General features: G+C 40.2%; 1 protein-coding gene and 1 long non-coding RNA gene across 2 annotated transcripts in view; one reads left to right on the top strand and one right to left on the bottom strand.

The window, feature by feature from the left end:
- Window positions 1-14,162, top strand: part of LOC134804157 (uncharacterized) — a 460,972-nt gene that overhangs the window by 257,971 nt on the left and 188,839 nt on the right. The window lies entirely within an intron of this gene.
- Window positions 1-14,162, bottom strand: part of LOC134805144 (otoferlin-like) — a 64,453-nt gene that overhangs the window by 3,340 nt on the left and 46,951 nt on the right. Inside the window, exons 18-28 of the mRNA XM_063778445.1 lie at window positions 11,339-11,473; window positions 10,657-10,736; window positions 9,610-9,795; window positions 7,201-7,368; window positions 6,777-6,922; window positions 5,984-6,138; window positions 5,544-5,710; window positions 4,218-4,335; window positions 3,338-3,446; window positions 2,326-2,492; window positions 1,495-1,595 (exon numbers count right to left, since the gene is read on the bottom strand). Coding sequence (XP_063634515.1) covers window positions 1,495-1,595; window positions 2,326-2,492; window positions 3,338-3,446; window positions 4,218-4,335; window positions 5,544-5,710; window positions 5,984-6,138; window positions 6,777-6,922; window positions 7,201-7,368; window positions 9,610-9,795; window positions 10,657-10,736; window positions 11,339-11,473 — 1,532 coding nt within the window. The remainder of the gene's footprint in view (window positions 1-1,494; window positions 1,596-2,325; window positions 2,493-3,337; window positions 3,447-4,217; window positions 4,336-5,543; window positions 5,711-5,983; window positions 6,139-6,776; window positions 6,923-7,200; window positions 7,369-9,609; window positions 9,796-10,656; window positions 10,737-11,338; window positions 11,474-14,162) is intronic.

The following is a 14,162-nucleotide window of genomic DNA, read 5'->3' as shown; positions in this document are numbered from 1 at the left end:
GATTGATTGAATTATATATATGACTTTAAGGCTATCAGTTAAACGGTAGATCTTAACTAGCATCATAATCTATAAGGGTGAATTCATAACTGTCAAATATGTGATGTTAGAGTAATTTCACTGTAAAGCTTTGGATTCTTAGGAAAGCGGTGCCGTCATATAGCGGCCGTTATGTAGCGGAGGCAAAAAGACGGCAGTCTTTACGGTGACGACATGTGGACAGTTCCACGGCATCATAACACACCGTCAGCCACCAAGGTCAAACGAGACGTTTCCAGAAGAGAAAATGGTCGACCTTGATTTAGCTTTAATAATTTACTTGGAGGATGAACTATCATCAGAAGAGAAAAATAATCGTAGTGCGGAAGATCATTTATTCAAATCTCGTGCTACAGAAGGTGCATTTGAGATTTTAGTAGAAATGGCTTCACCGGTATCAAATAAAACGTTCACGAAACTATCGACACCACCTAGACCGCCGTCATGCAAATGGCGGCACCGCTTTTTGACGTTACGGTGTCAATCACCGCTCTCTAGGAAACCGCGCCATTTGGTTTACATAGGCAACGTTCTAGTGACGTCATTCACCGCTGTATTACGCTACGGCCGCTATATGACGGAACCGCTTTCCGAGGAAACCAGAGCTCCAATGTAATGGTGGCTTTGACTGACTGTGTACCGATACACACTCATAAGTTTCGTTCATACCAATAGTGCCAGCTTTCGTGAATCAACCTGTACCTATATTTTTATTAGCCTTCACCCTCGTTCCATGATTTCAACTTTACTGGAGGTAAATTATCCTAGTACCCATTATAGTTCGTTTTTTTAGCATTAGAAAAAAGGTAAACAATTTTGACGTGTCTTTTTTATTGAAAATCACTTTTGAAAAATAAGTCACGGCAAGCCTCAGCATTTGAAAAATATTTCAGTCTTTAAGCAAAAACTGAAGCAATTATTTGTTAAGAGGTTGCTTTTATAGCTTGGATGAGTTATTTAATACTGATTTAGTTTAGTTAGTGTATAAGTAGTTCATAAATGCCTTATATTTTGATCTCATTATGGATACAGCGAATGTTGTCCTAAAATGTGTTACTTAGTGCTTAGGTACTATTATTTGTACTCCATTTCGGGTACTATTATTGTTATATTATTTTCAAATGTTGTTTTCTATTGTATTTTATTGTAATTGTATTTTATGTGCATTTCAAACACGATCTTGTATTGTTGATGAATAAATATGATGATGATGATATGTAACAATTATGAATCATATACACTTCTATATCAATGATCATATACGATGAATTACATTCTTTTGCCTTCATAAGTAATAGTTACTGATTTATAAAAAGCCTTTTTTAATTAAAAGACACGTCAAGATCGCGTAGTTTTTTCTACTGCTAAAAAAACGAACTAGAGTACCGTGGGACGCTAGAGGTTGAGTGAATCTACCTAAGGTATATCTGCAAGTAAAGCTGTACGTGTACATACATTGGATCAGGCAGTGGCACTGGCGCGCCCCTGCCAAGACCAACGGGCATCAGCAGAGCCTTATCCTGAGGCAGCAGCGATATTTCCAGCTCTATAATACCCTAGACAAAAATTAATGCACATGGATATACTTCAAGAAGGACCTAAACATGACTCCACAAAAATCAAGAAGAGTTTGCCTGTAGGATCAACCATCTCTAAACTGAAAATCGTAATTAGATTCCAAAAAATGTTGCCACTGCAATAATTTGTTTGTAAAATAGTAAATTCGTTTTTATATATAAACACGCTAAGATAATTTATTTATTGGTATTTTTACTCCTACGATTTAAAAAAAGTACTTTTATTTACTTTTTTTTACATAAATACAAGACGAGCTAGTAAAAAGTGGCAATATGGGCTTACTTTTTTTGGAATCTAATTATGATTTTCAGTTTACTGCTCTTCTACAATCATAGATTAATTAAATGAAATGAAATATCTGACAGCTCATACAGATGGCGCTGTGCGGTGTCTGGTATCTGTTTTGTTGTAACCGAAATCACAAACGTTTTTCAATAATGGTTACGGTCAGCAATAAGCCACACGCAAAGAGGATACAACCACTTAGCCACACGTTTCGCGTACACTACTAAATTGCTCTAGAGTCTAGATAATAAAGAGACGAGCAAGAGTGATAGAGAGGCATATAACGAACTTTCTATTTTCGTGTTTCGCGGTAGGCCCTCTGTTCGTGCTAGTGGCGCCCTCTACGCAGAGTATTGCGTAATATTCCCTATTTTCGGTTAACAGGACCTGCTACAAGCTTTCAAAATGAGCCCTAGTACTTACAGCAAAATAATAGTCCCCGGAGTTCCGGTCGACCATCCTGAGCGGCCACCAGCCGCGCGCGTTGCGCACCGAAAACATATTCACTTTGCGCATATTCGTTACAGCGCGCGCGCTGTGGGGTAACCTCGAGCCTCGCGGCATGCCCGACAGGTCGAGCGTTAGCATACCTTCACAGAATGTTAAGATCCACTAACATATACTTTCGTCACAGAAACAGGAACAAAGCCAAACTATAAAATAAAAGACCTTTGCGAACTCGGCGCCGTCGACTGGACGCCGATTTTTGAAATTCGACCGCTCGATTTGTGTATTTCATTCAATAATATCTCCACTACTAGGCATTTAAATTCTACTAATAGAATTGAAAACCAGTGGTCAATACCACTATATTCCCAATTTCTATCGCTCCTATTTCAAAAATTAGTATTTCGCCGTTTTCCACCGATTTTCGAGTGACGAAAACGAACGATCGGAATTCAAAAATCAGCCCCGGACAGAAACTTTGGACAGAGAAGCATAGCGGTTTTTGCAGTAAGTTAGTAACACAGCAGAAAGTTAGTAATAACGAACGTCGAACCCGTCCACTTCGTTTCTAGTGAGATGTAGACTTGCAATAGCTAGTTTGTTTCATTCGGTAGACTTTACTTACTTATTATGGCTCCTCTACACGATGGGCCAGCGGCGGCCCCTCCAAGGGATGCAGCCATGCGGTAGAATGAGACAGCAATATCACTTGCTCCCTCTAACGCATAAATGCATCCCTTGGACTGGCCGGCGTTGGCCCATCGTGTAGAGGAGCCATTAAATTATTAAGAGCACCAACGAGCAATACCTACATGTTCACTTTGCAAATGCTCATTATACTCATAGCAAAAATTGAACATGGACTTTGAAAAATATGAATCGGAAAGATCTACTTTCAAGTTTGTTTTTGAAATACCTAATACCGCCTTTTAGCTTCGGAGGGCAGTGAGTATGAAAATAAAGGAATCGTTTAAATAAGCTTAAGTACCTATAAAATCTTGGAGTGTCGGAGCGTCTATATCCAAGACCTGGAGGACGAGGATTGGCGGAAACAGCTCAGTCACCTCCGTGAACGGGCCCTTGTCTTGGAGCACCAACTGCAATAAGGATTATAAAATGAAATAGATACCTAACCTACATACTAAAGAAAAGCCTGGTCACTTTTTCTTTGGTATGTGAAAATTATTTCAGTTTATAATTTTTACGTATTAAAAGTGTACAGATGTAGTGCATAATTATTTTCCTTCGTATTTTTGCAGAAACGTACGAACGTGTCTTGCTATTTCAGTCAGTCTCGGTACAATAAGTACCGAGGTTGACTGAAGTAGCATGACAAATACGAACGTTTCTGAGAAAATACGATGGAAAACAATTATGCACTACATCTGTATCTATACCGGGTGTGGCCTGCAACACGAGCAAATAATTAAAACATAGATTGTACTCCTCAAACGATGACACTTTTGTTCAGCAACTTTGAAAAATTATGAAGTATTTAGACTCCCTATTTTTCATACAAAATAAATATTATCTTCAATGGACGCCATCGCCACGCCATATCATTGTGATTGACGTTGCTTGTCACGCCTTAAACATAACAAAATTCGCAATACATTGCGTCTTAGAATAAACTTAAAGTGTATTAAAAATCAAACCACAAGTTATTTTTAAAAGTCGCTGAACAAATGTTGGTCAGTATGAGGAGTACAGCCTACAGTTAAATTTTTTGCTCATATTACAGGCCACACCCGGTATATACCTACTAATATTATAAATGCGATAGTGACTCTGTCTATCTGGTAACTTTTCACGCTTAAACCGCTAAACTGATTTAGAAGCTAACTTTACTATAAATGCAAACATAGGACCTTTCTTTCAGTATGCTTGTATTGAAACTGGAAGATCATTCTCCAACTGAATCGTCCTTCGCCGTTTGTGCTCGTGTAGATATCGGTGTCTTGGGCTTCATCACTTGGTCCAATCCATCTATAAAATAAACTTCAATTAAATCTTATGACACTTAAAGTAGGTAAGTTGACATCAGTGTTACATTTGTCTTGAGCCGCTTTTCGGTGAAGGAAAATATCGTGTGGAAACCGGACTAATCCCAGTAAGGCCTAGTTTGACCTCTGGGTTGGAAGGTCAGATGGCAGTCGCTTTCGTAAAAACTAGTGCCTACGCCGATTCTTGGGATTAGTTGCCAAGCGGACCCCAGGCTCCCATGAGCCGTGGCGAAATTCCGGGACAACGCGAGGAAGATGAGAGTGTTACATTTGTCTTAAGGGGCTACCCCACGCCAATGACCTTCGATCTGAATCCCTTAGTTTTCAAATGTTTTTTGTAGCTTATGATATTAACAGCAACGGCTTTAAGGAATATAGTATCCCATATTTACTTCAAATTTAATTGTCTTCGAGATATTTGGCATCAAAGTTGAACAATTTTAGGCTAAAAAACTGGTTTTCTGGCCATAACTTTTTTGTTAATTAGTTTAAAATAATAAATAATAAAACCCTGGATACGTTTTTCCAGACGTCAAAGACGAACCCAAATATGTAAATTTCGTACATGCTTCTTCAAGATCCTTCACTGCAAACTAGATACGAAAAAAGTGTTTTTTTAGACAATGTTTTAAAAATTCATAAAAAAATAAGTATTCATTTCTTCCAAAATCCGGTGGACAAAACCGGAGATAAAAGATTGAAAACCGATAACCGTTTGTCTTATAATTCTATATGTAGTGCAAAAAAAGGAGATACGATTTAAAACTTGTCAAAAATCGATGAAAACCTCGGGTAGCCCCTTAACCAACGTTCGGTGGCTCTCAGGTAAGAACTCTGTCTTATGAAAGAGAAACACTCCTTTTAACATATAGACATTGTCTTCCTTGTTCAGCTTCACGCCCAACATGAGAATGAGATAGATATGAAAGTGATAAATCACTAACACATCAGCTCATAGTGGTCGTCAGGAAGAGGTCGGGCGGAGACAGGCTATGGTATTATCCGCCGGGAGCTGGTATTATCCGACGATAGGAACATCTGTCGCCTTAGCCACGAAACGCTCCGAGGGTGCACGCTGTCTTCCGAGGCCCTCCGGTAAGAGGTCTTATGAAAGTGATAAAACACTCACACTCTTACAAGGCCCCTTGATCAGCTCCAAGCCCCTCAAGAGTATGTGATGGAAAAACTTACGCTCTAACATAGATATTAGCTCCCTTTGCCAGCTTCAAGCCCTGCACGTCCCACACAACCACCCGCAGTTCATAGTACTCGTCAGGGCGAGGACGGATGGAGACAGGCGCCGGTATTGTCCGTCGACAGTCCATCAGGAACATGTCCACCCACATGTGGATCTTACCCTGGAAAATAATGGGGAATAAAAGGAGATCTTACGCCATGAATGTTCATGTCTTTCATGTTATATCAGTATGTAGTGTTAAAATGAGAGAGAACAATGATTGTATGGCGGCGGTTCGTGTAACCCTTAAGATAACAAGATACAGCCTCATTAGCGAGCGACATGCGCCATTGAACGTCCAAGAGGTTTGAGCAGCGTCCACTGAATACCGCACCGGACGCCGCCTGGTCGCCGTCGCTACCGCCACTCAGTTTATCTTTCTTCACACACTTACCTGCTCAACCCCGGGTTTGTCAGGGTTGTACAGAGTTCTGATCTCGACATGTTCAGGTACGAGTCGGTGTCCGCACACGGGTATTGTGTGCCATTTGTGAAGGATATTCAGGCAAAGGTTCTCCTTGCTTGCTAAGGGGTTTGTGTATTTCGTTCCTGAAACCAAATCGTTTACTTTTACGTTAGCGGCCTACGGGCTTGATACCTATGAGTTTCGTGGAACAGTGATCTTGGGATCACGTTCTCTCACAATCAAATGCGCTCTTTGCATCAGAGCCCGCCAACCGCCAATATCGAAAAATCTAAAAACCTTATTTTCTCTTGCGACAGAGAGGCAGTACCGGAATTAGACCTGCGGGCTCAGCACGGTTCCATTTTTATCGACTATCACTATGCGCGTCCCTTTCGCACTTACATACTTGTTAGAACGTGACAGGCATGGTGACAAGGGATAAAAACGCGACCGTGCTAAGCCGCCTGATTGTGAGGCAATAGGCGGCTGTGAGAATTTAATGGCTGTGAGTTTTTGTGATATGATGGATGCTAGGCCGTTAGCTGTTGTGCAAGCCCGGATTTAGAGACCAAGACAAGTGCCTACTTGGTATGGCACATAAGATTTAGGGGGGCCCTTTCTCCATCTCAAAATCATTGCTAGGTGATCTGGGCACCTAGGCCCGGGCTTAGTGGGCCTAGGCGGAAATCCGGTCCTGCTGATGTATTGTTTTAAGATGTAATTTATAATCATGATTGGTTGCAACTGTAATGTCATTGTAAATATGTTTCTAAATAAATACCAGAGTCAAGGTCTTTATACTCCACCCCGTTGAAGACCAGGGATGAGGGATCGGGGAACTCGGGGGCCTCTAGGTGGTTTTGCTCGCAGAGCTGCACCAATATGGCCGACGGCCGGTCAGTGTCACGCCATCTGTTAGAGCCGTTTCTGAAACAAGTTTCATTACCGTAAAACCACCCGACATATATTAACTAAACCTTTCTCAAGAAGAATCACTCTATTGATAGGTGAAAACCGCATGAAAATCCGTTCAGTAATTTTTGAGTTTACCGCGAACACAAACAGACAGACGCGGTGGGGACTTCCTTTTATAAGGTGTAGTGATACCTGCATTTCCTATCCGATCCAAAGCACACACTCGTACAAATGCGCAAGTTGAGGAAGTCCAAAATCGGCACATCAGTACACACTCGTAATATCCTTACATATTATACTCGGAAGCCAGGCCAACAGTGGCCCTAAATTTCGTGTAGGCCCTGTTCTCGAGATCAATACTGGTGCAGCCGATCAGCTCGTCGGTCGTAGCCCCACAGTCTAGCACCGATATAGTCAGGAGATAGTCTTCTGGCAGCGTACAGTCGAGCTCGTACATCCTGGAAACAGTTAAGGTTATATTGTGTTGAAGTTACACTAGCAAAAATCTACTTGCTCTATTTTTTGTATTACAATTTTTACAACGTAAACTAAACCCAGACGAAAAGAAGTGGCTACTAAGTTGGGAAGCGCACCGAGAAATAATTAGGATTAATCCCTGCCGCTTCTTTTCAACCGCTCTAACGTTTCCGTCTTCACCACTTTGGTTGGCAGTACTCAACGGTGCGTTTATTCAGAAACTTTCTGCCTCACGCAGAGCTGGGCCATTTTATTTAAAGTTGTCCCCTACACATTATTTTTAAATTGGGATTTTTTGTTTTTTCTACTCAGAATCATGAGCTCTTTTGATCCTTATAGGAGAAAAAAAGTGTGCCAAGATTTCCATACATTTTTCGATCTTTCCATTCAGAAACCGCCATATAAAGTCTATGCCTTGGGATTTTTTTCTGAGTAGAAATAGCATAAAAAATCCCAATAAAAAAAAAAGTGTAGGGGATAACTTTAAGGCGCGGTGTGTAGTAAAATGCACTTTTTTGTCACCATATTTACAGACTTTTACAAGAATTTCATGTATTATTTTCTAGTATGTATAACTTCAGTCCTTGAACTACGTTATTGCTTGTCAGAAACACGACGGCTCATTATTTTCTCGATAGAATCTTAAGTTGAAAACATGCCTAACACTGCCTTTATTTCTTTATGTTAGAAGTACTAGGACGAAAATGTATATGAAACTTACTTCAGTCGATAGCTTTTAAGTAAATCTTCATTATTGCTTGTCCTTTTATCGATACGTTAATTTTTTCATTCATCATTTGATGAATTCAACATTTTGCCTACTAAATTACACCCTACGCGGCAATACCTTGCGCCTATTCCTCACGCCAGTACGCCCGTGACCACTGTCAGCGTCGGACCTGTGCTAGTTTAGCGGACGTTTCATAAAATGGGTAATCACAGTATAAATATGCAAATATGTTATACACACAATGTTTTTCAAGATACTTACGAAGAAAAGCAAAATAATTCTTAAATACGGTGACATTTCAGACATTCGTCCGTCATATTGTCATTTTATAACAAGTTGGGCAGCAAAGGCACACACCCATCTAACCAATCCGGAATTCAGTCACGATTGATAAATTGTGTAAACATATTTTAAAAGGCTATAAAATTAATCAAATTGAATAATTTAGACTGGTCACATTTTTGTAAAAATCGATTTCTTTTGGCAAAACATACTACTTTTTGGCAACCAGGTTTTTTAACCTAATTAGACCCCGCTGAATCCGAATTTGCTTGCTTGAATGAATTTAATATCAAATATCTCACTTCCAGTCAAGAATTCGATCAAGCAACCGGCAATGTCGGATTCAGTGGGGTCTAATTAGGTTATAAAACCCGGTTGCCAAAAAATAATATGTTTTGCCAGTCGAAATCGATTTTTACAAAAACATGATCAGTCAAGTATACACTCATATTGTATATAATTAATAATTATTTAGGTACACTCACCGTCTTACCTACCATTTTTAGGGTTCCCTACCCAAAAGGTAAAACGGAACCCTATTAGTAAGACTCCGCTGTCCGTCCGTCCGTCCGTCCGTCTGTCACCAGGCTGTATCTCACGAACCGTGATAGCTAGACAGTTGAAATTTTCACAGATGATGTATTTCTGTTGCCGCTATAACAACAAATACTAAAAGGTACGGAACCCTCGGCGGGCTCGGTGGGCGAGTCCGACTCGCACTTGTCCGGTTTTTAATTTCATTAAGTACTCATCAAAATTCGAATTTACTAATAAATCTTATTCAATATTAATTGCCGAACTAAAAATCCCGGAACTGACAATTCAGAATACCGATGTCGTCAGAATAAGGACGTAGACGTGCTGCGCGGGAATGGTGCGGTGCGCCGCGCGGGGCGCCCCCCTCTCGTTCTACCACGCGTCTGCTTCACCCCCTTGAAAACGTAAAACTCGAGTATAAGAGCGCCTTAAATAAAATGGCCCAGCTAAACTGTGGAATGAATTGTTGCCTGTGGTACGAGTATATCCGGACCGATACGATCTTCAAACCTTGAAGAAAAGAGTGTACTAAAGGCCGGTAACAGTAAGGAAAGTTCTTGCAATCCCTCTGGTGCTGCAGGCGTCCATAGGTCACAGTAATTTCTTACTATCAGGCGATACGTCTGTTCGTTTCTCTCCTAAATCACAACAAAAATATACATTTATAACTTACTTTCCAAACGTAGGTTCAGCATCCCTCGGCACGCTAGACTCCCGGTCGCACAGTTTTTTAGAGTTGCACTGCACGGCCACGTAGCACCTGGAGGTGGTACCATTGGTCACCAGACTAGAACATTTCACCGCGTATACGCGGACTAGGTACCGGGCTGGCTCGTTGTCGGGGTGATTGTTGAAGTAGCTGGACGAATGAAAATAGCGATATAAACATACTTAGGTACGAGTATATATTATAATACCACGACCAAAGTTATATGTCGGAGGGGTGCTGACCTGCAGCGAGTGTGGCCGCGCATTCGCTGCAAAGATTGGCTACGTCAGTCACCTGAGAGCGCACCAGTGACACTCTCAGCGGTGGAAAGCAGTCGCTGTGGCCGAAAACGGCTACGAGATGATTACGACCAAAGCTTCGAAATGAGATTACGACTTAGAGCGTTTTCACATTGTCTGATCCGATATCGGATTTAGGATCCTACACCCCCGTAGTCAGGCCGCGGGGGCGCGCCCGGGCGCCATCTTTAGCGGTCACGCACACTACAATAAACGTTACGCCTACACATACGCACACAAACAAATATTGTCGGGTCGACAGCTGACGGGGGGCTCCGACATGGCAGAATTTATCGGAAGCCTCTTTCCGATATCGGATGTCGGAAGGCGCCTATGACAAAAACAGCTGCAGGAGAGTGCCATTGGCATTAAATCCTCCTTTTTTGTGTTGTCTATCGTTGTTTTAGTAATAATGATTTATTAAATGTATAAATAAATACAGAGAAACACATATTTCTTACATTTTACTTCTTTCCGACATCCGATATCGGATCGGACAATGTGAAAACGCTCTTACGATTAGTCTCCGACACGAGACTGCTCCATTTTCTCGGTCCCGCGTCTCCATCATGTTGCTCCAGTGATATCTGGGGCGTCCAACGTCTGTCTGCTGGGCGGCCCAGGTATAGGTTTCCGATTTAAAATAATTTTCGAACGCAAACTGCGAAAAAGTTTAGTTTCGTGAGTGTTGCGGTATGATTAGTGAGAGTACCCTTTTTGTAGGTCGACGCCGCTACTGCTGACTGCCAGTGTGTCCGCTGGCGACGGCCACTGGTATATCGCTATACTGGCCTGACAACAAATATATACATATTAAATATATGTATTCAAAACCTATAAACCAAAAAAAATACCGGCCACGAAAATGTCAGGTCATGCTCATGCTCAGTGTGGGATTCCGTATTTGCCCGTCACTCGGAATAAAAAATACTTAAAAGGGGCTTTTTGTAGATACTATAAAATCTAAATCATTCTGGTATTGTTTGCGCAAGTGAATTCTGATCAATACAAAACTTTATGAATATATTTTATAAAAAGTAACTTTAATGCAACATCTGTACAATTTTATAACATACCTACATATGTAGTGCATTTAGTCCGAACTCTAGCTGTAAACAAGCCATTTTTGGCTTAGCAGTTAAGAAACATGAAACTCTGCGATTCATTTAATGTTTTAATAAATAAAAAAAACACTCGCACTTTGATTTTGAGATGACACACGGTTTTTAGAGCACCGCACAAAACTGTTCGCGGTGCTCTTAAGGGATCACTTCGGTCTTGCAAATCGGTTAAATGCGTTTTTCTCAAAGACCGTTTGATGCTGACCGCTTATTTCTGATTTTAAGGGGTTGAAAGGGGTAGGCTGAATTTTTATTTTTAGTTAATTTATTTACCTTTAAGTAGCCACAGCGGAGTTTCTCGTCCTTGTCAGGTATTCCCGTCTTGTTGCTGTTGTAGATCTTGATGGTGCCGCACCAGTCTTTGAACTTGGCGAAGTCGGGCTGCTCCTCTAACTCTGAATCGTATATCTTGAAACATAAAAACGTTAGGATCGAATTTTAACGATCTACGTAGGCCCGAGTCTTTTTCTCTCTTAGTAATCATCATTCTGTTTGATAAGCTTAGCATCTATGTAGTGTTAGTAAATTAATAATTGTATTTAGTACCATAAGAGTAGTTAAGTGTAGTATATTTCTGTTATACTACACTTATAAATAAGTGAATGTCCTTAGTGTGTCTCTGTACCTAAACTTATCTCCTGCTCACTTATTTCTGTTTGCTTTCCAAATAAATAAGTTTTTGGCAAAAATTTCATTTTTGGTACAAGCTTTTATCGCTGACTGTACTTTTCTTACGACAGACAACTAATACTCATCGAGACAATTCTAAAAACCCCTAACACAATTAGGTTGCGTTGTTTCATCACAGAGTTCCTATGGCCACCTCCTGTCTCCATCATCAGATCGGTTCGACAGTACCATATTATTGTATTGTCATCAGAACTACATACAGCTGCCAATTTTCATGACGCTACGATCCTTGGAACATGGTTAAATTAGTTACCTTAGATTCCATTACAGTTAGTTACATACGGGTCGACCTAATAAAAGCTTGTTAATAAAATAAAATAGAGAAATATAGTAAGAATAGAGTGCTCACTCCATACATCAGTTTTGCTACCAAAACGACTATTATTTTCGGGAGCCCCTTAACTGTCCATCGGGGACCTTACGCCTTCTGTAATAAGGTCCACCGATGTACAGTTAGGAGTGTTGCTGTTTGTACAGTCACCTGCAATAATATTTACACGACGAAGGCCGCAAAAATATCTGACACGATCTTATTTGTAGAGCCGTAAGAGCGTGTCACATATTTTTGCGGCCTTCGTTGTGTAACATATTATTGCAGGTGACTGTACAGTGTGTAAATTCAATACGGGCGAATATTTAAACGGTGGTTAGCATAGGAACTAAGAAGTATTTTGAGATAGATTTTGCTTAGAAATACAATGAAAATCTTAATACAAAATAATATGGCCCGCAATGTAATACAACACACAAGTATACGGGATACGAGCTTTCTAAAGTACCTAACCCTTGGCAGTTAACTATTAAAAAGCTCGTACCTCGTAATGTCATGTGTGTCTCTTTAATACTCGTATTTTTGCTAACTGCGTATGGTTTGCAGCTCGTTGAATTAAAAAAAAAATACCAAAGATTAACTTAAAAAAACATCTTAATGAATGATTAAGTAGACGGATAAGTTATATATCTGGTTTAATTTTTATATGAATTATTAACTGTATATTAACTGTATATGAATTATATGATATTTTAGTTGTGCGCGTGACTTCATCATTAGTGCTCATAGTTTATATATACATAGGGATTATATCGGATAGCTCACCGTTATCTGGTTGGAGGCCAGCTCGCTATCGCCAGACGATTTGTCCTGTATGTAATAAATAAGGTCAAAACTTTAATTTCTATTTTAACCTTTCATATCATCGGGTGACAACCAAAACTCACTAATTACCACTACACTAAGCCAGTGAACCGTATTAGTACCATAATAAGGTTGATTTTTTTTTTAGTTATTAGTGAGTTTTGGTTTTCACTTGACGATATGTGTGCGGTGGTAAAAAATCGTGGGTTCAAACCTCGTTTGTGCTGTATAGAACAGCGGTCGGCAACGTTTTAGCAGCCAAAGGCCACATAATAGTTAACGAAGTTGACGCAGCCGCGGGCCGTTCTTTGTTAATATTTATGACTTTATCAGATAATGTCGTTTGTCAATATTATATACAAAATAGCCAGGGAGGCTCGCGGGGCGCCTGTTGCCGACCGCTGGTATAGATGGAGCATAAAAAACGTTCTGACTAAAAAGTCGGTCAGGGAAAGCATCCCTGACCGACTTTTTAGTCAGTCCATCAATCTTATCCATCAATCCATCATACACAGACACAGATGATATGAGTAGCAACCCGCCCCGGCTTCGCACGAGTTAACAAATTAGACACCTAAACCTTCCTCAAGAATCACTCGGTATTGATATGTGAAAACAGCATGAAAATCCGTTCAGTAGTTTTTGAGTTTATCGCGAACAAACATACAAACAGACAGACGCGGCGGGGGACTTTGTTTTATAAGGTGTAGTGATAGTATATAATATATGTCTGATTATTATTGTATGATTGATGATCATTCGTTATTTTTCAGTTTTTGTACGTCCTAAGGCTCACTTTCCTAACTAATATAGGGTCTATGCGCTAGTTTTCGTCCATGCTCTAATTTTCGTCCACTTGACGGATTTAAGTCAAATTCAAAATAAATTTATTTCAAGAAATTAGCATTCCAAGAGAGGCAGTAGAGATTAGCAGATAATATATTTCATGTTTAATTTGCTACTAGGGAAATATATATTTTTATGTAGCAGATATATTGTTTAGACATTAAGGATTGCAATAAGTCCAAATGCTCACGTACGTTGAATGTACGTTTATATTCAAATTTCGTCAAGAAGACGAAAACTAGAGCAATGACCCTATGTGTCGTTTGACGGTATTGGCCCAAGAATGTGGGCTGTTATTTTTCTGAAATGAGAGATTTCGCTTTGAAGAGAAGGTTGCGAGTTAATCTCATCAGTCTGGGACACTCGAGGATATTATAGCGCCCACTGAGGCTGTACAGGGCGCTTAGCCAAGATGCCAACCGTTTG

This window comes from Cydia splendana, chromosome Z (assembly GCF_910591565.1).
Source record: "Cydia splendana chromosome Z, ilCydSple1.2, whole genome shotgun sequence".
Classification (NCBI taxonomy): Eukaryota; Metazoa; Arthropoda; class Insecta; order Lepidoptera; family Tortricidae; genus Cydia; species Cydia splendana.
This window is presented reverse-complemented; position numbering and strand designations above follow the sequence as displayed.